The sequence below is a fragment of the Oncorhynchus nerka genome, linkage group LG19, assembly GCF_034236695.1.
Source record: "Oncorhynchus nerka isolate Pitt River linkage group LG19, Oner_Uvic_2.0, whole genome shotgun sequence".
Lineage (NCBI taxonomy): Eukaryota > Metazoa > Chordata > Actinopteri > Salmoniformes > Salmonidae > Oncorhynchus > Oncorhynchus nerka.
Window position 1 is genome coordinate 10,881,715 of NC_088414.1, and position 24,756 is coordinate 10,906,470.

The window sequence follows — 24,756 nt, forward strand, 5'->3', positions numbered from 1 at the left end:
GTACAGAGTCAATGTGCGGGGGCACCAGTTAGTCAAGGAGATTGAGGTAATATGTACAGTTGAAGTCGGAAGTTTACATACACCTAGGTTGCATGGCACAAGTAATTTTTACAACAATTGTTTACAGACAGATTATTTCCTTTATCATTCACTGAATCACAATTCCAGTGGGTCAGAAGTTTACATAGACTGAGTTGGCTGTGCCTTTAAACCAGAAAATTATGTAATGGCTTTAGAATCTTCTGATAGGCTAATTGACATCATTTTAGCCAATTGGAGGTGTATCTGTGGATGTATTTCTACCTTCAAACTCAGTGCCTCTTTGCTTGACATCATGGGAAAATTTTAAAAAATCAGCCAAGACCTCAGAAAAAAAATGATTGACCTCCACAAGTCTGGTTCATCCTTGGGTTGCAATTTCCAAATGCCTGAAGGTACCACGTTCATCTGAACAAACAATCGTACGCAAGTATAAACACCATGGAACCAAGTAGCCGTCATACCTCTCAGGAAGGAGACACGTTCTCTCCTAGAGATTAATGTACTTTGGTGGGAAAAGTTCAAATCAATCCCAGAACAACAGCAAAGGACCTTGTGAAGGTGCTGGAGGAAACAGGTACAAAAGTATCTATATCCACAGAAAAATAAGTCCTATATCGACATAACCTGAAAGGCCACTCAGCAAGGAAAAAGCCACTGCTCCAAAACCGCCATAAAAAAGCCAGACTACGGTTTGCAATTGCAAATGAGGACGAAGATCGTACTTTTTGGAGAAATGTCCTCTGGTCTGATGAAACAGAAATACAACTGTTTGGCCATAATGACAATAATTTTGTTTGGATGAAAAGGGGGAGGCTTGCAAGCCGAAGAACACCATTCCAACCGTGAAGCACGGGGTGGCAGCATCATGTTGTGGGGGTGCTTTGCTGCCGGAGGGACTGGAGCACTTCACAAAATAGATGGCATCATGAGGCAGGGAAATGATGTGGATATATTGAAGCAACATCTCAGGACATCAGTCAGGAAGTTAAAGCTTGGTCGCAAATGGGTCTTCCAAATGGATAATGACCACAAGCATACTTCCAAAGTTGTGGCAAAATGGCTTAAGGACAACAAAGTCAAGGTATTGGAGTGGCCACCACAAAGCCCTGACCTTAATCCTATAGAAAATGTGTGGACAGAACTGAAAAAGCATGTGCGAGCAAGGAGGCCTACCAACCTGACTCAGTTACACCAGCTCTGTCAGGAGGAATGGGCCAAAATTCCCCCAACTTATTGTGTGAAGCTTGTGGAAAGCTACCCAAAATGTTTGACCCAAGATAAATAATTTAAAGGCAATGCTACACAATACTAATTGAGTGTATGTAAACTTCTGACCAACTGGGAATGAATGTACTGAATGAAATCAAATCTGAAATAAATAATTCTCTCTACTATTATTCTGACATTTCATATTCTTAAAATGAAGTGGTGATCCTAACTGACTGAAGACAGGGAGTTTTTACTAGGATTAAATGTTATAAATCGTGAAAAGCTGAGATTAAATGTATTTGGCTAAGGTGTATGTAAACTTCCAACTTCAACTGTACATGTAGGTAGAGTTATTAAAATGACAATGCATAGATAATAACAGAGAGTAGCAGCGGCGTAAAAGGGGGGATGGGCAATGCAAATAGTCTGGGTAGCCATTTGATTAATTGTTCAGCAGTCTTATGTCTTGGGGGTAGAAGCTGTTTAAAAGCCTCTTGGACCTAGACTTGGTGCTCCAGTACCACTTCCCGTGCGGTAGCAGAGAGAACAGACTATGACTAGGGTGGCTGGAGTCTTTGGCCATTTTTAGGGCCTTCCTCTGACACTGCCGGGTACAGAGGTCTATGGCAGAAATCTTGGCCACAGTGATGTTGTGGGTCATACGCACTATCATCTGTAGTGCCTTGCGGTTGGAGGCCGAGCAGTTGCCATACCAGGCAGTGATGCAACCAGTCAGGATGCTCTCGATGGTGCAGCTGTAGAACATTTTGAGGATCTGAGGACTCAAGCTAAATCTTCAGTCTCCTGAGGGAGAATAGGTTTTGTCGTGCCCTCTTCACGGCTGTCTTGGTGTGCTTGGACTATGCTAGTTTGTTGGTGATGTGGACACCAAGGAACTTGAAGCTCTCAACCTGCTCCACTACAGCGACGTCGATGAAAATGGGGACAGCTCGCCATTTCCTGTATATTCCACAATCATCTCCTTTGTCTTGATCACGTTGAGGGAGAAGTTGTTGTCCTGGCACCACACGGCCAGGTCTCTGACCTCCTCCATATAGGCTGTGTCGTCGTTGTTGGTTATCAAGCCTACCACTGTTGTGTCATCGGCAACCTTAATGATGGTGTTAGAGTCGTGCCTGGCCGTGCAGTCATGAGTGAACAGGGAGTACAGGAGGGGACTGGGCACACACCCCTGAAGGGCCCCTGTGTTGAGGATCAGCGTGGCGGATGTGTTGTTACCTACCCTTACCACCTGGGGGTGGCCCGTCAGGAAGTCCAGGATCAAGTTGCAGAGGGAGGTGTTTAGTCCCAGGGTCCTTTTTATTTTATTTATTTATTTATCCGTTATTTTACCAGGTAAGTTGACTGACAACATGTTCTCATTTGCAGCAACGACCTGGGGAATGGTTACAGGGGAGAGGAGGGGGATTAATGAGCCAATTGGAAACTGGGGATTATTAGGTGACCATGATGGTTTGATGGCCAGATTGGGAATTTAGCCAGGACACCGGGGTTAACACCCCTACTCTTACGATAAGTGCCATGGGATCTTTAATGACCTTAGAGAGTCAGGACACCTGTTTAACGTCCCATCCGAAGACGGCACCCTACACAGGGCAGTGTCCCCGATCCTTAGCTTATTGATGAGCGTTGAGGGCACTATGGTGTTGAACGCTGAGCTGTAGTCAATGAATAACATTCTCACATAGGTGTTCCTTGTGTCCAGGTGGGTAAGGGCAGTGTGGAGTGCATCTGTGGATCTGTTAGGGCCTTATGCAAATTGGAGTGGGTCTAGGGTTTCTGTTAATGGTGTTGATGTGAGCCATGACCAGCCTTTCAAAGCACTTCATGGCTACAGACGTGAGTGAAAACACATGCCAGTTGGTCAGCACATGCTCGCAGTACACATCCTGGTAATCTGTTTGGTCATGCGGCCTTGTGAATGTTGACCTCTTTCAAGAACTTACTCACATCGGCTGCGGAGAGCGTGATCACACAGTCGTCCGGAACAGCTGGTGTTCTCATGCATGTTTCAGTGTTATTTGCCTCGAAGTGAGCATAGAAGTAGTTCAGCTTGTCTGGTAGGCTTGTGTCACTGAGCAGCTCTCGGCTGTGATTCCCTTTGTAGTCTGTAATGGTTTGCAAGCCCTGCCACATCAGACGAGTGTCGGAGCCGGTCTAGTACAATTTGATCTTAGTCCTGTATTGACACTTTGCCTGCTTGATGGTTCATGGGAGTGCATTTCTTATAAGCTTCCGGGTTAGAGTCCCACTCCTTGAAAGCGACAGCTCCTGCCTTTAGCTCAGTGCGGATGTTGCCTGTAATCCATGGCTTCTGGTTGGGGTATGTACGTACAGTCACTGTGGGGATGACGTCATTGATGCACTTATTGATGAAGCCAGTGACTGATGTGGTGTACTCCTCAATGCCATTGGAGGAATCCCAGAACATATTGGAGTCTGTACTAGTGAAACAGTCCCTCATCTGCTTCATCTGACCACTTTTTTATTGGGTCACTGGTGCTTCCTGCTTTAATTTATGCTTGTAAGCAGGAATCAGGAGGATAGTATTATGGTCAGATTTGCCAAGTGGAGGGCGAGGGAGAGCTTTACACGAGTCTCTGTATGTGGAGTAAAGGTGGTCTAGATTTTTTCCCTCTGGTTGCACGTTTAAAATACTGATAGAAATTTGGTAAAAACGGATTTCAGTTTCCCTGCATTAAAGTCCCTGACCACTAGGAACGCTGCCTCTGGATGAAAATTTAACTGTTTGCTTATGGATGTATACAGCTCATTGAGTGTGGTCTTAGTGCCAGTATCCATCTGTGGTGGTATGTAGACGGCTACGAAAAATACAGATGAAATCTGTCTAGGTAGATAGTGTGGTCTACAGCTTATCATGAGATACTCTACCTCAAGCGAGCAAAACCTCGAGACATCCTTAGATATCGTGCACCAGCTGTTGTTTACAAATATACATAGACCGTCACCCCTTGTTTTACCAGAGGCTGCTGTTCTATCCTGCCAAAGCATTGTATAACCCACCAGTTGTATGTTATTCATGTCGTCGTTCAGCCGCGACTCGGTGAAACATAAGATATTACAGTTTTGAATGTTCCATTGGTAGGATATATGTGCTTCTTATCATGCCTCAGGACTCTAGAGATGGGAAAGGGACCAATGAAACAGGGAGACAGCTTGCGGGACTCCACCCGAAGGGGCAGATCAAGAGTGAAAAGCCATACCCTCTGCCCAATGCAGTAGCAGGGAGCTGGGGTCCGGCGACGGTCCGCTTGTCAACGATACCTGGAGTTTGTCTTGAGAATAGCCGCCCTGGCTCTGAGGGTACGCTGACCTCCTGCTCTTGTTCCAGGAAGAGTGGAGGCTGATACCCCATTGAGCACTCGAAAGGGGAGAGTCCCGTAGCAGAACAGGGAAGGGTATTCTGGGCATACTCCACCCAGAACAGTTGACGGCTCCAGGTAATGGGGTTGGTTGAGATCAGGCATCTTAAGGTGGTCTCCATGTCCTGATTAGCTCTCTCCAACTGGCCGTCAGATTGGGGATGGAATCTGGAGGATAGACTGGCCGATGCCCCAATAAGGGTGCAGAACGCCTTCCAAAACTGAAATGAGAATTGAGGACCCCGGTCGGACACCATATCCACCGGGAGACCATGGATCCGGAAGATGTGCTGCACCATGAGCTGGGTCATCTCCTTGGCAGACGGTAGTTTATGGAGCGGGATGAAATGAGCGGCCTTAGAAAACCAATCCACCACTGTCAGAATGACGGTGTTGCCATCAGACAGGGGAAGCCCAGTGACAAAGTCCAGAGAGATATGGGACCAGGGACGATGAGGGACCGGTAGATGCTGAAGAAGGCCAGAAGGAGCTTGCCGTGAAGTCTTGTTCTGAGCACACACGTGCATGCAGCGACAAAAGGAGAGACGTCAGGAACCATTGTGGGCCACCAGAAACGTTGTTGAAGGAAGGCTAGGGTCCGGTGGGAACCAGGGTGACAGGTTAGCCTGGAGGAATGAGCCCATTCCAGGACCCGGGACGGACTGAGTTGGGGACAAACAGCCAGTTACCCGGGCCCCTTTCAGGTCCAGTCTGGGAGCGTTGTGCCTTGCGAACCAGGGTCTCAATACCCCAATCCACTGTGGCTGCTAGGCATGAGGTAGGGAGAATGGTTTCGGTGACCGAGGATGTGACGGAGGAACTGTATAGGCGAGAGAGAGCGCCAGGCTTCACATTTTCGGACCCTGGGCGGTAGGAAATGGTGAAGTTGAATCTGGTAAACAACAGAGCCCACCGGGCCTGCCTGGAGCTAAGGCGCTTGGCTGTAGGGAGATATTCCAGATTTTTATGGTCGGTCCAGACCAAGAATGGCTGTTCTGCTCCTTCCAGCCAGTGCCTCCACTCTTCCAACGCCCACTCTTGACTGCCAGGAGTTCTCGGTTGCCTACGTCGTAGTTCCTCTCTGCAGAATTGAGACGATGGGACAGGAAGGCACAGGGATTAATATTTTGGTCCTGGGCAGATCGCTGGGACAGGATGGCCATCCACCTCAACCACAAATTTCAAACAGCATGACCTGATACTCATAATGTCCGCTGGCTGTGTTGAGGGCTGTCTTCCACTCACCCCCTTCATGTATCCAAACCAGGTGGTAGGCATTCCGAAGGTCCAACTTGGAAAAAATGGTGGCCCCCTGGAGAGGTTCAAAAGCTGAGGAGAGGAGTGGTGGGGGTAATGATTTTTGATAGTAATGTCATTCAGTCCCTGGTCGTCAATGCACGTACGCACAAAGGAAAACCCTGCGCCGGCAGGAGATGCAGACAGACGGACAGCACCAGTTGCCAGAGACTCCTCTATGTACTACTCCATAGCCTTGGTCTCCGGCCCGCATAGAGAATATAGCCGACCCCGAGGTGGTGTGGTGCCTGGAAGAAGATCAATGGCACAATCATAAGGACAGTGCGGGGGTAGGGAAGTAGCATGTGCCTTACTGAAAACTTCAAGTAGATCATGGTATTCAGTGGGAATGACAGAAACACCCAAAGCCTTGCTGGCGTCCTGAGGAAGACGTCTAGGGGAAGGCTGTGCTGCTTGAAGAATGGAAATGGCAAAATGGGCTCCAACCCATGATGGAGCTTGTGGTCCAGTGAATAACAGGGTAAAGTTTTTGGAGCCAGGAAAACCCCAAGACAACAGGAACATGGGGAGATGCAATGAGGAGGAACTGTATGGTATCACTGTGGTTACCGGAAATCCGTATTTGAATGGGCACAGTACAATGAGTGACTGTTCAGTGCTCTAGCACCGTCCAGTGCCCTAGCATCCCTGGGAAACGAGAGAGATTGAATGGGAATACCTAGCTCAGAAGCAATAGTAGCATCCATAAAGCTTTCATCTGCCCCAGAGTCAATAAGCACTCGGAGAGACTTAGATTGGTCTCCCCACAGCACAAGCACAAAAAGGTGTGCGGGTGATGGGAATTAGGGAACTCCCAATCTGACTCACCAAATTACTTGTACCCACCAGAGACATGGGGTTTTCTAACAGGGCAGGTAGCTATGTAATGTCCTGCCCCTCCACAGTACAGACAACAGTTGCAATTCAGCCTACGTGAGCGTTCCTCAACCGATAACCTAGCTCTTCCCAATTGCATAGGCTCAGGAGAATCCAACTCACCCATCATTGATAATTCACGAGGGAGCTCGCGTGGCTTCGGATCCTCTCTGGGAAACTGCCTTCGGGAACTTCCGGATTCCTTCGAAGGTGAGCGAGCCATAGCGGGTGAACGAGTGTGCCCGAGGCCAGGGAACAAAAACATCTCATTCCTGCGTTCTCTTAAGTGTCCATCAATTTTTATGGTTAGGGCATTGAGGGAGTCGAGATCCACCGCCAATTATTTTACCACCTCAGATAATCCGTGAAGAAAGGTATCGAAGAGAGTGCCTGGAATCCGGAGTCTCTTGGTGGCCAACGTGCGAAAATCAACCACGTTGTCTGCTACACTACGGGAGTTTTGACGTAAATCAAGAAGTTTACTGGCCGCCTCTCTCCCGGATACTGGAGACTCGAATACCTTCCTCACCTCCGCCATGAATTCCCCCAGATGACAACAAAGGGTGGATTGTTGCTCCCAAACAGCCATGGCCCAGGAGAGCGCCCTTCCTGACATTAGCGTAATAATATATACGTTATCTTCGATCGGTCCGAAGGGAAAGAAGATGGCTGTAGCTCAAAAATAAGCAAGCACTGAAAAATAAAGCCCGACAGGTACCAGGATCTCCAGAATATCGCTCCGGAGGAGGTAAGCAGAGTTCTCGGGGAACCGGGGTAGGCTGTACCAACTCACCACTAAAAGCAAAAAAATTGGGTCTCTCAGAGATGGCAGATGAGTTAACTCCTTAATTAGCTCCATAGTAGCCTTAAACCCTTGGTCGTGGCGTTCTGTCAGGGAACAAAGCCCTTCCAGAAGATCCTGTAACAGCTCCTCATGTCTCCCAATGGTGGATCCCTGCAGGGAGACAGCGTGGTGAAGCTGGTCCAAGTCTGTTTTGTCTGTCATGGCCAGTTCGTACTATCATGGCAAAAGGTGAGACCCAGATGCAGAAACAGGAGGCAGATGGTTGGAGTCTAAATTCAATCATCCAAAAAGGAGTAGGCAAGAGAATGGTCGTGGACAGGCAAACGGTCAAAACCAGTTCAGAGTCCAGGAGGTACAGAGTGGCAGACAGGATCGAGGTCAAGGCAGGCAGAATGGTCAGGCAGGTGTGTACAGAGTCCAGAAACAGGCAAGGGCCAAAACCGGGAGGACTAGAAAAAGGTGAATAGCAAAGGCAGGTGAATGAGAAAAAATGCTGGTTGACTTGTCACATACACGACGAACTGGCTCAGAGAGACAGAAAACACAGGGATAAATACACTGGAGAAAACAAGCGACACCTGGAGGGGGTGGGGACAATAACAAGGACAGGTGAAACAGATCAGGGTGTGACACTTTTAGCTCGCCCAATTTATTTTCCGGCGATTGTACGTTGGCCAGTAGTACAGATGGCAAGAACAGATTAGCCACTTGTCGGCGAATCCTCACAAGGCACCTGATCTCTTTTCGAGATATATTTTCTGTCGTTTTATCCTGCGAATGATGGGGATGAGGGCCTGTTCAGGTGCCTGGAGTAAATCCCTCTCGTCCGACTCATTAAAGAGAAATTCTTCGTCCAGTTCAAGGTGAGTAATCGCTGTTCTGATTTCCAGAAGCTCTTTTCAGTCAAAAGAGACGGTAGCAGCAACATTATGTACAAAATAAGTTGCAAAAAATGCCAAAAAAGCAAGCAAAATAGCATGGTTGGTTAAGAGCCCATGAAACGGCAGCCATCTTCTCCGGTGCCATCTTAGTCAATGTAAATCAATGTAATGGAGGTTACGTAGTCAGTTGTACAACTGAATGCCTTCAACTGAAATGTGTCTTCCACATTTAACATAATCGACATCCACGTCTTCGGCGCCCGAGGAACAGTGAGTTAACTGCCTTAAGACATTAGCACAGTTAGCATTCCCATAGAGAAAACATGGATGGTTAGTTAGCTAGCGCATTAAGACTGTATCTAGTGTATCTATTTCCCTTTTCAATCAAAGAGTAATGCTTGAAAGGACAATGTTGCTAGAGACAGAATACGATTAACAAAGGACCAAAACAATGGAAATATTGTTTATGTGGATAACTGTTGTGCCACATTTCGCTAGCTAGCTAACCATCAATGTTATCTTTATAGGAATGCTAACTGCGCTAACGTCTGCGTAATTTTGCTTATACAGGATTAAAACAAACGTTGAAATTCCTCAACACAGAATAAACATATCTTTCAGATTATGTGCATTTTATTTAATACTTTTGATACATTTAATTTATATTCAGGACATCTCCTCCCTGTTTGTTGAAGTTGAAAAATGATTGCAATAAATATGTCCGGGTCCGTGTTGTCAAGATACATAAGGTGAATACATTTAGTAGAATTTGAAGAATGTCTCATCTCTTTATGTAGCACCGGCAACAATGGAAATAGCCTGTGTGGATAACGATCATTAGATACAGTCAAATTGCGCTAGCTAGCCAATCATCCACTTTATCTCTATGGGAATTCTAACTGCAATAACGTTGTTATCCACCAGCACCAACCGTGTCCCACACACGTCCGGCCTCTCCTCACACTCCTCTGGGTCACTGCAGAGGGGCTGGCCTGGGCCCAAAACTCCTCTCTGACCAGGACGGTGTTTCCTGCTGCACTCCTCCCACCCTCAGTCCTCCCCAGCAGCACCAGTCTCAGCTCAGACACACTGGGAGACACTGGGGAGTCTGGACTGCTGCTGTCTCCTCCCACTGGAACACAACACACAGCACTGCTCAACACATTGACTCTCTGGAGGTTGGACCACTTTTAATTTTTGTTGTTGCAAGATTGTATTTGATATTTTATAAACAATACAGCACATACACATACAAATGACAACATCATACAAACATCAACCACATCACCCACTAGCACACACCCCTGTCTCCAGAACCCGAATCACTTTCCGCCACATGTCCTGAAACTGCACCATTTTTTTGTTTCTCTCCGCACGCACTTTCAATGTTTAATATGAAATCATTCGATTTTCCAATTGTGTCAATGATGGCGGATTGATTGACTTTTTTTTAGTATACGTTTTTTCAAGATGAGTGAGAGAGAAGTGTAGAGAAGTGTATTGTCCAGGCCATTGTGTATCTCACTACACCCTCATATGCAATGTCTTGAAAAATGCAGACATGCGGATTCAAAGTCAAAGTTTGTAATGCTTCTAGTTCTGCCCACAAATTCTGGATTTTATAGCATTTTATAAAATAATTGATTATTGAGTCATCATTCGTTTTATACTGCTGTTGTGCTGTAAAATGTGTGAATTTTGTCTCTTGTATAATACATTATATACATGACTTTATACTGGAATAAGTGTACATTTTCATGAACTGTCATTTAATTAGTTATGCTCCAACTTTCCCTCCATCTTGTGCCAACATCAGTTATTTTTAAGTCTTGGTTCCAATAGTTTATATTTTTTTCTAAGAGATTGTCAGTTGGATATTCTCTCTGCAAGGTTTTGTATATCTTCCCTGTCATATGAACAAAATGTTCTGATTCAAATAGGGTTCCCTCAAGGTTGCTCTGATGTCCAAAAGATTTTAAATCAACATTTTGTGATATGCAACTTTTAAGTTGCATGTATTTGAAACTATCTACATTGGTCAGTCCAAAATCACTTTTTAACTCAGTCATGGAAATAAATGTATTTTCTGTTACCAAGTACTTCACGGTTTCTATGCCTTTAGTTTTCCACGTGGACCGAATTATCAGTGAATTCTGAAATTCTATACAAGGATTGTTCCATAATGTTGTGGTTTTAGGGTTGGACCACTTTAAAACACACAGTAAGCGTCATCCACATAATTATGTACGTATTGTTGTCAAAGATATATGTGTAGGAAAAGCGTGAGATAATCAGCAACATTCAGTCCAGTTTATTGCCATCAGATAATAAAGTCTGATTGGTTCCTGAGGCTGAACATTCTGGTTCCAAAGGTCAGTGACAATGACAAAATCACCAACTCAAACTGAGGATCAACTTTGATCATAGATCACATTATATACTTTACTGTTACCTGCTGGCAATAAACTTTACTGCATGTTGGTGATTCTGATGCCAGTAACCACTCCAGCTCACTCCTGCTAGATTAACCCCGTCAGCCCTGCCATTCAGACCAGCAAACCTCTGGTTACTCTGCCCACCACTCTAATCTTGATGTTACCACCACCCCCTAGTGCCACTCCCTGTAGATAAGAGATGGGTGCGCACAGGAAAAGTAATAGCCTTTTTTTGTATTTATTTTACATGGATTTATTGATATACAGTACGTTTTACTAACTTCATAAGTACTGTTCAAGTAACAAGCATTGAACAATAAACACATGCATCACTCATCATTCCTTCACTGTAGAGGTATGTTTCAAGTTGAAACATGAAACATACAGTATGTCTGTGCACTTGGCTTGATTAAAACATCAATATTGTGGGGTAAATAGTGTCGTTCTCTCTCTGCCAATAGTAAACCTTCTCCAACACTAAGTAAAAGTCTCACTCATCTTTAGAGTTCTCTGACTCTCCCAGGTCGTCCAGCCTACCTGACACAACACCCCTAGCAAGCCTATCCATCCTAAAAGTGTGCAGGGCAAGGTCACTAATGTACCTTGGTTTGGAATTTTGTTCTAAATTTCATCAAGACCTTTACAGACGTCCCTCCCTCTCCTTCTCTAGACCCAGTAGACAGGACCAGACGCTGACCGGTATTCCCCATGGCACACACCACGGTTCAGTGGACAGTAGATCTGATCTGGTTCTACACATGGACTGTGATGGTGAATCCTATCAGATTGTGAAGAAGCCAACTTGATGAGTTTCTCCTGACCCAGCCCAACATATCTCACTAAGTGGAGGTCCCTACATGCTCTTTCTTCTCTTCAGTGGAGGTTTGGGGTCACTTCTCCCACTGCAACATACCACAGGACAACATATTGACTGATCAGAGACCCATTTAAGACGGTTGTTAAATAATGTTGGATCTTATTTGGTGTCAACATTAGACATCATCTAAGAATTTTTCCTCAACAGAGAATAAACATTATCTTTCAGATTATGTGCATTTGATTTAATATTTTTGATAAATGTAGTTTCTTTTCAGGACATCTCCCTGTTTGTCAATGTGCCGGAAGTTGAAAAACAATTGCAATAAATATGCCCTTGTCGGGATACATAAAGTGAACATATCTAGCCTTGCAACAAGGGAAATAGCCTGTGTGGATAACGACCATTAGATACAGCCAAAATGCGCTAGCAAGCTAAACATCCATGCCATCTCTATGGGAATGCTAACTGCAATAACGTTGTCATCGTCGTGTTTGCACTAGCTACAGGAAAACAAACATTTAAAAAAATGCAATATTTGTCCTCAACATAAACATATAGTAGTTACAGTATATGAAGCCAACACCTAGTGACCTCGTCAAGAGATTTGGACCTCTTGGCATAACGGGTAAGGTTGGCTTCACAGTCACTAGATCTGGGCTTGAGTCCCGGTCGGGGCTACCTCCCGAATTCACTATGTTTCAAGTTCTGTGCACTTTAGTACATCGTTTTGACAAATGTAATTCACATTTACTGATGGTTTTGCTTGCCTGTCAATGGGCCGGCAGTTGAAAGACAAACACACGATAATGCAACCTACTCCGAGAGCGTTTGGGGAGCGTATTGTTAAATGTAAGCAAGCGGATATACTTTGAGCCTTGAAGTCACACTGCTGTTCACAACGCCTCTACTTCTTTATAGTATTAGTGTCATTGGTACAAAACAGACATAAGTATTTACCCACCCAATATCCCTCCTGACCATCCATTATCTACGACGGAGAGTCATGAATAATGATCATTATCATTTAAAACAAAATAGTTGAGTTATCACTCACTACCTTCAAATCACTATCTGGCACGTCATCCAATTAAATGCCAGTGAGATGTAATATGCATCAGAGGGGCATGAGCGTTCATCACATGTATTACTAATGAGAATCAAATGCTTCGGGACATCAAGCCAAGAGTGATTGTAATATGCATTATAACTAGTTCATATTCAGAATTAATATTGTCTATTAATCCTAACTACTGTGCATGGAAGGTAGAAGTGTGCTGTACAAGGAAACGTTTTGTCGTTTAGATGTTCATAAGCATGCACTGTAGTGTACCGCACTCACTTATCTTTGACCGATAAACCCACTGCAGCCGCCTTCTGTTCTCCATGGATGACCTCCATAGATTTAAAAAAATATATTTTACCTTTATTTAACCAGGCAAGTCAGTTAAGAACAAATTCTTATTTTCAATGACGGCCTAGGAACAGTGGGTTAACTGCCTGTTCAGGGGCAGAACGACAGATTTGTACCTTGTCAGCTCGGGGATTTGAACTTGCAACATTCCGGTTACTAGACCAACGCCCTAACCACTAGGCTACCCTAAGATGACCTTTTAGTAAGTGAGAAATGATCCAGAGTTTAGTAGGACGCTTATAAGTGTGGTATGACTTTGTAAAGCATTTGTGTAGAGCTTACAAATGAATGCCTTATAAAGTCTTTTTGTCTGTTTGTTTCATAAAATGTGACCCAAGTTACAGGTGTAACTGAACTGGGTCACAATGTCGAAAAGACTTCATAGCAGCCTGTTGGTTATGGTTCTAATTAATTCTATATAAAACACAGACACCTCCAACAGCAGTCATTAACTTATTTATTATACTGAATTTACAAAATGAAAAGTAAAAGACTTGAATAAACAGTATTGTACATTTTTATTCCTGTATTTAATGATCTTCTTTAGTCGTTGACTTTTTTTGAAAAGTGTTCCACTGTACACAAGGCTGATGAAGTTTAGAACCTTTTTAAAAACACCCAGAAGATAAAGTGGACTTCCCCGGTGTCGGGGCACGGAAGGAAGGCGGACACAGGTTCGGACACAACCTCTTTACTGCCAATGAGATGCAGGGAACCCAGCTTAGCCATAATAACACCCAGACTTCTACTGGTACATGAGGGGGAATAGATGGTAGAAACCAACTGATAATACTCTGCCATCTTGTGCTTCTACATGCTTATTATGAGAATGGTCTTACTACAGTCTATAGCAACTAAACATCGCTCAATGTTTCTATCCCATACATACACTTAAAATAACAGTTGCATATTTAACAGTTAATCCCCACCATGGTTTAAATGGAGCCTTTGGAGATGAAAAACTAAAATGTTTTGTCGGAGGATCTCAGTGGCCTTCCCTTGACCGCTAACACTGAGATTAGAGTTCAACCCAGGTTTAGGATCAGATAAACAATCAAACAATCTGAAGGTTAACCAGTTGGGTGATGAATAAATCTGACCCTGCTTCAGTGGTTAGGGGAGAATTAAGACCTCAAAATGTAACCTGTCCAGGTACACATCTCTCAGACCAGTCTCTCTGTCCAACACAGAGCACTAATAACTGGAACACATCTGATGTTGGCCTAAATGCAAACTTTGTCAGACACATTTTTTATAAGGCATTCAAGTTCAGCTTTCATATCTTTAACCGGTCAATTAGAAATAGTAATGGTCACAATGTGTAAATCCCCATATTGGGTTTTGTACTGAGTGAGGAGGGTACATCTCATCACTCCTCTGTTGTCAAACCATTTCACAAACACAGCTAACTGAATGGAGATACTGTCTATTTTGCCACATCAATATAAGGAAGTGTTAAACATCGCTGCCGTCTAAACATGTCCAGTAGTCATGGTTGTTAAACACCTGTAGGAGGGATGGCGGAGAGAGAAGTTCCTTTAATGTTTTATGAGCCCATGTCAAACACAGTGGTATTCTTTACCCCAGACCACACAGAGCAGCGTGACCTATTCCAATACGAACTAATTCAACAAATGGAAACTAAAACAACGGTGACTTCAACATGGTGATTTGTAACCGTGATGACCGAAATATTAAAAAATAATTGTAAAAAGCAAAAGTCAATCTCTTCGGTTTGGAATGAAATTCTTACAGTATCGAGAAAAAAAACAAAAAAAACATTCACCTTCATTGTCACTGAATGATATGATGCTAGGTATCGTACAGGGCAGATAGGAAAGTAATATAAATACTTCAGGGTTGGGTCGAGTATAGCATTGCCCCCTTAAGAACAGAAAAACAGATACTCCACAGTATTGACAGATGCCCACACAGCCCTGGGTGTGTGTGTGTGAGGGTTATCTTTAGGGTTCGAGGGGTGTGTGTGTGTGTGTGTGTGGAGGGAGGAGGTGATGGGAGTCACAGGTTTACCTGAAGGGGCACCCTGCTCTCTCCCTACACCTATGGGTGCGATGGGTGGCAACAAAAGGCATGCTGAACTGAGGGAGGGTGTATATAGAAACTCCCCTGGCCAGAGGATGGGGGACGAAAAGGGGCGGGGAGCCAGCAGGGGGTGGGGCAGACACTGGGCTGTATGGCGTGGTAATGGAGGGATGGGGGACAAAAAGGGGCGGGAAGCCAGCGGGGGGTGGGGCAGACACTGGGCTGTATGGCGTGGTAATGGAGGGCAATGTGGGGCAATTATCTGGGGCAAATTGGTAATGTGGAGCAACTGAGGGCTGATACAGGAGCATTGGATGGTAGTGTGAGGGAAGGTTGGGGACAGATAGCTAACGTTGAGAGCAGTTTAAGGGCCGCGGTGTTAGAAGGTCTTCCTGTGGATGGCCCGTGCTCTGTCCTCCTCATACTCCTTCTTACTGACCCACATCTTCTTAAAGGTGTCCAACGACGCCAGGATGGAGCCACTACACAGAACACAAGAGGGATGAGAGGTGAGTGAGAGCCATCAGGTCGGAAATCACAGCTGGCCTGGAACATTGCTTGCTGCCTCCAGCCATTAGGGATTCAGTCTCAATGACTCAATATTTTGGACAAAACGTCAACACGTTTAAACTAGCAAGGGCAATGATCACAAATGAGTCATAACGTGACTAATAGTCTAGGTTATCTATTTGTGTGGCCATTCATTTAGCGAGCTACAAACACAGAGCCTAATGTCCGCTAGCCATCTTCTGGAACGATGTCATGTCATTGGACGAATGGGTGAGTGGCCGACTTTTTGCGGCTACAGCTAGAAATGCAGGTGTCATATGGTTAGCTAGCAAGACATATGAAGCACTTTGCTAGCTAGCTATGCTGAACTCGAACGACTGTTATCCGCAGTTAGCGTCTTAGTTGTCCATCCAATGTATTTGGCATCAGTCAAAATGGGCAGGGAGGCAGGCAAGTTCCCATTCAGTTATTCAAATGTGGGTTGGGACCAGCATGCATTGGGTGACAAGCATGCGTTGGCAGGCAAGCTGCAGAATGGCGAGCAGGCTACAATTCCCCATCGTTTATCAGTGCTATTTTGGCGGCCAACCTCGAGCGGAAAAAGTTTGAGAGAGTTTATCTACTGTTCACTCATTAGATTTTAGCTCATCTCGCTCTGGCTAACATTAGTTGTTCATCTTGCTGATGTGGATAGGAAACTGAGGGAGAGAGAGCCTAACTTTTCATGGTTGTTTGAACAAAAAGACTGTAAAGTTCCCAAAAGTAAGAGGACTCCTGTGGTGTTTCCATATTTTCAGGTGTATTTTGTGGCTTTTGGTGAATGTGTTGTAATGATCTAAAGTCACGCTGTTCCAACTGCCTGTAAACACACAGTCCAGTTCAAAGTGAATGACGACAGGCCTGTGTTGCACATGGCTTATTTGCAAATAGGACTACTGTAGCTCTGATTGGCTATGGCGCACCGGTCTGTGTAGAGTCCGGTCCTGGACAAGACAGATGTTTTTATTAGGTTTTCATTTACCTTGGTGTCTATCAATTTTCCAAACACACGGCCGCTTTCCCACTCTATATTGCTATAGAATTTTCACAAATGCCTCACTCTACGTCATTCCCAAGCATTCTATGAAAGTATGAACACTTAAGATATGGTAATTTTCAAGTTGTCGCTTGTCAGAAAATGTAAAAATATGAACAGATTTTAATACGATTTCATGTTTCTAAAAACCCTTTGAAAACAGCCTGCGCCATGGTTCATAAAATTATATAAAACGCGCAGGAATTCGTGGTAGAAAGGTAGCTCCAGTAAATGGAGCAGAACTTCTGAATGGTTTAGGCTAGAGACATACGGTTTTCAGCGATGTAAAACACACGTGATTTTGAACGGAGCACTGATCCTGATCTGACGTCATGCTATTCCCTTATTAGAATGCGTAGGGATGCATTCTGTGCTCAGTCAACGATTTCCATACTTTTTTCCCCCTCTTCGGATCTACATGGACAGCCTATTCTGAGATCAAAAACGGCGAACACCACCAATAAGCGACGAGTTTGCATCCCTGGTGTGTGTGTGTGTGTGTGTGTGTGTGTGGTGATCTCTTACCCAATCCACGTGGAGTACAACCTCTCCTGAGGGGCGGAGATCTAGACATGAAACAGAGCAAGGGAGACAGGAAGTCAGCAGGGGTTTGCTGATGTGACAACATCCTGCCAACATATGCTAAAAAACATCAGGCGTATATACTAACATGCTGAGCTCTGGCCAAGAAGAGGCCCCTGGGCATGAACTTGTTAGCTACTATACCTTGATTTTCACATCTTTGGGAGCGAGCTTCTTCACTTCGCTTAGTAGCCTGTCACCGAAGCCTACAGCAGAAAAGACAATGTTAGCTAACAGGGTGTGTGTGTTTCTGTGCAATGCTGAGCTAAGAAGCCTTAAACCACATGAGAAAACAACCACTTCCCATTCACAACATACTGGTACTGGTTGAACAGTCCGTTTGTGTGTGTGTGTAACCTTTGAGCAGTGTGGATCCTCCAGACAGTACGATGTTGGAGAAGAGTGTGCGTCGGAGGTCCATGTCAGACTTCTGGATAGCGAAGGCCAGCACCTCGTGGATCCCCTCGCTCTCGTCTCCGATCAAGTCTGGCCTGAACAGCAGCTCTGGTGCTCGGAAACGGGCTGGACCAATCTGGACAGGGGGGCAGAGGTCAAAAGTCAAAGTTAGGGTCAACTGGGTGTCAGAGATTAGGCACAGGGTCATCATGATGTGGTTGATGTTTGTAAACCTTCAAAAGAAAACAAAAAAGGTGTGTGTGTGTTAAACACTAACATCCAGCGTGCTGCCGTCGGGGAGGGTGTACTGGGCCTTATCTGTCTCCAGAGTCTCATCCTTCTGGGGGTTCAGGGACAGGTAGCAGGCTCTCTGAGGACAGAAACACACACATTATCCACACATTCCTATAGACAGCTATAAAGCCCAGTGTTTCTTTTTGTTTGGTGACACGTGTGTGTGTGTGTGTGTGTGTGTGTGAGTGTGAGTGTGGGTCACACACGCACACAGTCCGTCCCGTACCTCTTTGATGGTGCGAACCACCTCAAACTCGGCGGAGGTGTGAAAGTCGTAGCCCTCCTTGCGTAGCAGCAGTCGGAGGTAGCGGGACACGTCCCTGCCAGCGATGTCCACCCTCATGATGGAGTGGGGGATGGCAAAGCCCTCGTAGATGGGCACCGCGTGGGTCACCCCGTCGCCCGCATCTAACACCACTCCCGTGGTGCGCCCTGTCGCATAGCTGAGCAAGAGAGGTATGAGAGTATAACATACACACAAAAGCGTGAGTGAGACACTACCACACACAAACACACAGTGAAACACACTCACAGACTGAGGACTGCCTGCATGGAGATAAAGAGGGCAGGGACATTGAAGGTCTCGAAGAAAACCTCAGCCGCCTTCTCCCTGTTCTTACTGGGGTTCAGGGGAGCTTCAGTCAACAGGACAGGGTGCTGGAGGGAAGGAGAGAGAAGGACAGTTTTATCGTCTGTGACTAAAGCCAGTGACCATGGCTACTGAAGGAAGCGTGTAGTAGTCGACTGTTCGGCAATGACCACCAAAACAAGGAATGAGGTTGTGAAGAGAGGAGAGCTCACCTCCTCTGAGAAGGTCTGCAGCTGTTCCTTGGAGTAGACGTACTGCCAGATCCTCTCCATGTCGTTCCAGTCCTTCACTATGCCGTGCTCCATGGGATACCTCACTGACAGCAACCCTCTGTGCTCCTGAGAGGGGAGGGGGTAAGAGAATGGTTAGATAGAGGCTTGTTGAGACAGGCCCACTCATAGTGTGTGTGTGTGTGTGTGGAAGCCTATGGTGTGAAGCCTACCTCTGCTTTGGGTCCGATGAAGAGGTCCCCCTCCAGGGCTCCTGCCATTACACGCACATGCTTGGGACGGCCCACACTGGATCACACACACAGTGGAACACAACAGAGTCATAAACACAACACAAATCCCTTGGATGCTATCTGACTGAATATCAGCGGTGTGTTGTTAGTGTAGGATAAGTAAAAATGGAGATCTTACTAGTTGGGGAAGCAGTATTTGGGGATCTGGTCTCCAGCAAAGCCAGCTTTGACAACGCCTGAACCCTGGGGAGAGAAAGAACGATATAGGTAAATAGGAGTAGAAATTAAAACAGAGAGGAGAGAAATGGGTCCATATTGAGCTAAAAACGGCTTGTGTTGTCTGTCCCCACCCAATGCAATTAGCACTCCTCGTGTGTGTGTGTGTCTCACAAGACACCGCCTGAAGCTGAAGAAGGCATCATCCCTCTCTGGATGAGATATTACACTGTGCAGCCTTTGTCTGCTGGGTCATGGCAGCATCACAGTCCCTTCTTTATAATTCAACTTTTCATAAGGGTTTTGAGTACCATTCTAGTAAAACAGTATGCTACTTGTATAGCTTTAAAAACAGAGCCCATGACAGGCCTCGGAGCTAATCAGGGCAACAGATGACACAGGTAGTACTACGGTGACAACAACCTGAAAGTTCGAGTACACTCATTCAGGATAAATATTCTAGCAAATAAAATTGAAAATGCACTTTCAAGTAGGTCTTTTTTGGATTGAAGTTGTTCATTTTTAGACTGGTATGCCCTAAGGCGCATGATCAGAGACTGATGGCGATAGTTAGCGCTTGCTAATGCTGCTAGCTAGCAAATTTCTCTGGCAATGCAGGGCTGGCATCAGGGTCGTTCCACTTCAAAAAGCATAAGAAAATGGATTGACACCCAACATCTCAGATTGCTCTTAAAATGCTGATGTAGCAACTAACAGATACAATTAGCATTCCCTAAAAATTCCCCCCAAAATTGTCAAAATCAATCCACATACTCCCCACGCCAATCCCACTCCAACAACTGGTAAACAGTATAAGTTATGTATGTTAGACAAGTAGTATGAAGCTGTGACTTGGAGTATTGCTTCTCCATACTATGTCATGTATTCCCTGTAAATCTGGTGATGTTTCTCCTCCTGTTCTGAGAATGTGTAATTGAAGTCGCTTGCAATATTTACCATTATACCAAGTTGACCACTAGAGGTCATTGTTTCTGCTATACCACCACACTATTCATTTGGCTGGACTCTTGTGTGTATTAAATATCTCACAACATTTCCTTTGCAACTTTAGATGGTAAACCAATCGATTTAGCTCAATTCAAGCCAGTCCGCCATGAAAGCAATTCAGTTTGCCCATCTCTTAGCAACCTAATACTTCAACCCAACTCTCCTTGAATAGTCCAACAAGTGGCAGCTATCTGAGAGGGCTATCCCTATTCAATTCCCATATGAATACGTTTTCCGACAAGCCCAAAATGTTGATGGATAAATGGGCTAAAATAAAACACAAATGGTGCAAAAATGTTGTGACAACCCTACTAAAATAATGAATTGAAAATGTTGTGACAACCCTACTAAAATAATGAATTGCATGGCAGTCTTATGTTTCCCAATTGTTTTTATTTTTTATCAGGAAACAGCTCTATATGTATGTGATTAGTGACATTTATCAACAACAACAAAAAACACCAATTGCAAAAACTCTATACTTTCACCATTAAAGACCATCAGAGACCATAACATTGAAACCATTAGAACTCCTCTAGTCGAATAGTTTGCTTGTTCACCAGGAATGGTCTAACAAAAATGTCCAATTTGGGTGCAATCAAATAGCTTAATTTCTCCAGGACAAAATTACATTTTATGAAAATAATGTTTCAGGAATGTCAATCCTATCGGTTTCTAACTACTGCAACAAAATATCAGAACAATCGGAGATGTGGGTGTCATGGCTTGCTGAAATGACATGGAACGACTCAGCATAGATGGCTAGCCGTTAGCAAGCCAAGGTGGGGTTCGTCTCCCGGCGAAATAATGTGTCTAGCCGGTGTTGCAGCTAGTTACCTAGTAGCTGATGCGACTATAATTTTATCATATGCATCTTGTTATTCTTCCAGCACAGAAAATATGATGGAGATGTGAGATGTAGTTAGCGTTATACAGCGTTTAACTGAAAAACCACGTAACGTAAGCTGGATAGCTAGCACTCGCAAGCTGGTTCTACAGCACAAGTTAGCTAGCAAGCTATGCAATGCAACAAAACTTCGACAAAGAGACATTCTACACGCCATGCACATGGGAAGAGCTAACTAGCTAGGTGCAACTGGAATATATTGATGAATAGCAAGCTAGTACACAGTATTCAATACTGTCAGCTAACAAAGCTTCCGACACAATAAGCTAGCTAACCTTCCTGGCTAGTCATTTAGCGGGCAAGTCAGGGTGTGGGTGAGTGACATCATACTTACATTATCGATCACAACCGGTTGGTTAGCTATAATGTCATAGGACTCCATGACGAACTGATTGTTTAAGATATGTTTCAATAATTCCTTCAATAAAATGTGGCCTATTGGATATTTTAATCATGTAAATAACGCCCTGTCACTCTGGGCTCATACGACTCGCTGCCGATGCTTGCTTTGATCACAACCGAACATGGTGTCTGGTTGTCTCGACGGACACTGGCAACAGCCAATCGCAATGCTGCCAGCTGGAGTTTACGTGCTCACTGTTAAACCCTGTATTCAGGCTTGTCAGCGTGTGCACCGTCTTTGGCTGGCTGGCTTTTCCATCATCTTCATGAATACGTTTATCTTCAGCTAAATCAACTTTGCTCCCTTTACAAGATGACTAGATGAGCATTAGAGAAGTTATATTTATGTGCATGTTTTTAAAATCATGGTTAATTAGCATTGGTAATGAGCTATTACTGAATATAAGTTATGTGTAGTGTATCTATCGTAAATTCCAGAACACCCAAAAATGCTTAGATAAAAAAAATGACAGTGTTTCTTTCCCTTTAAGAATAAAGTATCTGTAATCAGAAGGACTGTTGTGTATTTTTGGCACTGAGGTACGGATTTTTGGCGGTCAGTAGGACAGTCAGACCTCTGAGAAGCAAAGCAAGAAAAAGCAAGACCTAGAAAGAATAACGCGATGACGTTGGCGATTTCCCTTCAAAATAAAAGTATTATAATGACGATGGTAAAAAATTATACAAATGGAAAAAAAATTGTGAGGAAATGTTAGCACTTACAATTTTGTTTAACCAGTTAAATTAAACTAAATGTCATCGAAAATGTAATCAACATTATACCCAAAAGTAATTATCACGAGAGGGCAAAAAACAACTAGTAATGCTGTATACTCCAATAAAGTAAAAATAGCTGAAATACACAATACAAATATAATGAAATTATGAAATATTATGTATTTCTATTCAACCAAACTGTATGAATAAGGCTTGAAATTAAAGTCAGAAGTCAGTTGAAGTCAGAAGTTTACATACACCTTAGCCAAATACATTTAAACTCAGTTCTTCACAATTCCTGACATTTAATTCCAGTAAAAAGTCCCTGTTTTAGGTCAGTTAGGATCACTTTATTTTAAGAATGTGAAATGTCAGAATTATAGTAGAGAGAATGATTTATTTCAGCTTTTATTTCTTTCATCACATTCCCAGTGGGTCAGACAATTACATACACTCAATTAGTATTTGATAAAATTGCCTTTAAGTTGTTTGACTTGGGATCAAACATTTCAGGTAGCCTTCCACAAGCTTCCACAATAAGTTGGGTGAATTTTGGCCCGTTCCTCCTTACAAAGCTGGTGTAACGGAGTCAGGTTTGTAGGCCTCCTTGCTCGCACATGCTTTTTCAGTTCTGCCCACAATTTTTTTATGGGATTGAGGTCAGGGCTTTGTGATGACCACTCCAATATATTGACTTTGTTGTCCTTAAGCAAAATTGCCACAACTTTGGAAGTCTGCTTGTGGTCATTGTCCATTTGGAAGACCCATTTGCGACCAAGGTTTAACTTCCTGACTAATGTCGTGAGATGTTGCTTCAATATATCCACATAATTTTGCTTCCTCATGATGCCATCTATTTTGTGAAGTGCACCAGTCTCTCCTGCAGCAAAGCACCCCCACAACATGATGCTGCCACCCCCGTGCTTCACAGTTGGGATGGTGTTTTCCGGCTTGCAAGCCTCCCCCTTTTTCCTCCAAACATAACGAAGCATTATGACCAAACAGTTCTATTTTTGTTTCATCAGACCAGAGGACATTTCTCCAAAGAAATACAATATTTGTTCCCATGTGCAGTTGCAAACCGTTGTCTGGCTTTTTTATGGCGGTTTTGGAGCAGTGGCTTCTTCCTTGCTGAGCGGCCTTTCAGGTTGTATCGATATACTGTGGATATAGATACTTTTGTACCGGTTTCCTCCAGCATCTTCACAAGGTCCTTTGCTGTTGTTCTGGGATTGATTTTCACTTTTCCCACCAAAGTACGTTAATCTCTAGGAGAGAACGTGTCTCCTTCCTGAGTGGTATGACGGCTACTTGATCCCAAGGTGTTTATACTTGCGTACTATTGTTTGTACAGATGAACGTGGTACCTTCGGGCATTTTCAAAATTGCTCCCAAGGATGAACCAGACTTGTCTACAATTTTTTGTCTGAGGTCTTGGCTGATTTATTTTAATTTTCCCATGATGCCAAGCAAAGGGGCAGTGAGTTTGATGGTAGGCCTTGAAATACATCCATAGGTACACCTCCAATTGACTCAAATGATATCAATTAGCCTACAGAAGCTACTAAAGCTTCTAGTTGTTGTTGAACAATGTCAGTGGTTTCTTACCTCAATAATGCCTCTATATAAATACCCCGAAGTACCTCACAGTCAGTTTTAAACTAGAGAATGACAAGAGAAGTTTTGTTTTCAGGAATTTTCCAAGCTGTTTAAAGCCACAGTCAACTTAGTGTATGTAAACATCTGACCCACTGGAATTGTGATGCAGTGAATTATAAGTGAAATAATCTGTCTATAAACAATTGTTGGAACAATTACTTGTGTCATGCACAAAGTAGATGTCCTAACCAACTTGCAAATAGAAATTTGTGGAGTTGTTGAAAAACACGTTTTAATGACTCCAACCTATGTAAACGTCCGACTTCAACTGTATGTACACTATATATATATACAGTAGTATGTGGACACCTCTTCAAATTAGTGGATTTGGCTATTTCAGCCACACTCATTGCTGATAGGTGTATAAAGTTAAGTACACAGCCATGCAATCTCAATTGATACATTTTTTAGTAAAGTGGCATTACTGAAGTGCTCAGTGACACCGTCATAGGAGTCCACCTTTCCAACAAGTCAGTTCATCAAATTTCTGCCCTGAGCTAGAGCTGCCCCAGTCAACTGTAAGTGTTGTTATTGTGAAGTGGAAACGTCTAGGAGAAACGTAAAAATCATCTGTCCTCAGTTGCAACACCCACTACCGAGTTCCATACTTCCTCTAGAAGCAGAGTCAGCACAATAACTGTTTGTCGGGAGCGTCATGAAATGTGTTTCCATGGCCGAGCAGCCGCACACAAGCCTAAGATCACCGTGCTCAATGC

At 44.1% G+C, this 24,756-nt stretch overlaps 1 protein-coding gene across 1 annotated transcript; it reads right to left on the reverse strand.

Moving 5' to 3' along the window:
* Positions 1-13,618: 13,618 nt before the first annotated feature.
* actr1b (actin related protein 1B) lies at positions 13,619-21,802 on the reverse strand. The gene is made up of 11 exons (XM_029620172.2): positions 21,597-21,802; positions 19,310-19,374; positions 19,111-19,186; positions 18,881-19,006; positions 18,612-18,736; positions 18,306-18,522; positions 18,063-18,155; positions 17,747-17,921; positions 17,534-17,595; positions 17,333-17,373; positions 13,619-15,704 (listed from the first exon to the last, which is right to left on the reverse strand). Exons 1-11 carry the CDS (start codon positions 21,642-21,644, stop codon positions 15,602-15,604), a joined length of 1,131 nt encoding a protein of 376 aa, XP_029476032.1. The 5' UTR covers positions 21,645-21,802; the 3' UTR covers positions 13,619-15,601.
* Between the last annotated feature and the right edge of the window lie 2,954 nt (positions 21,803-24,756).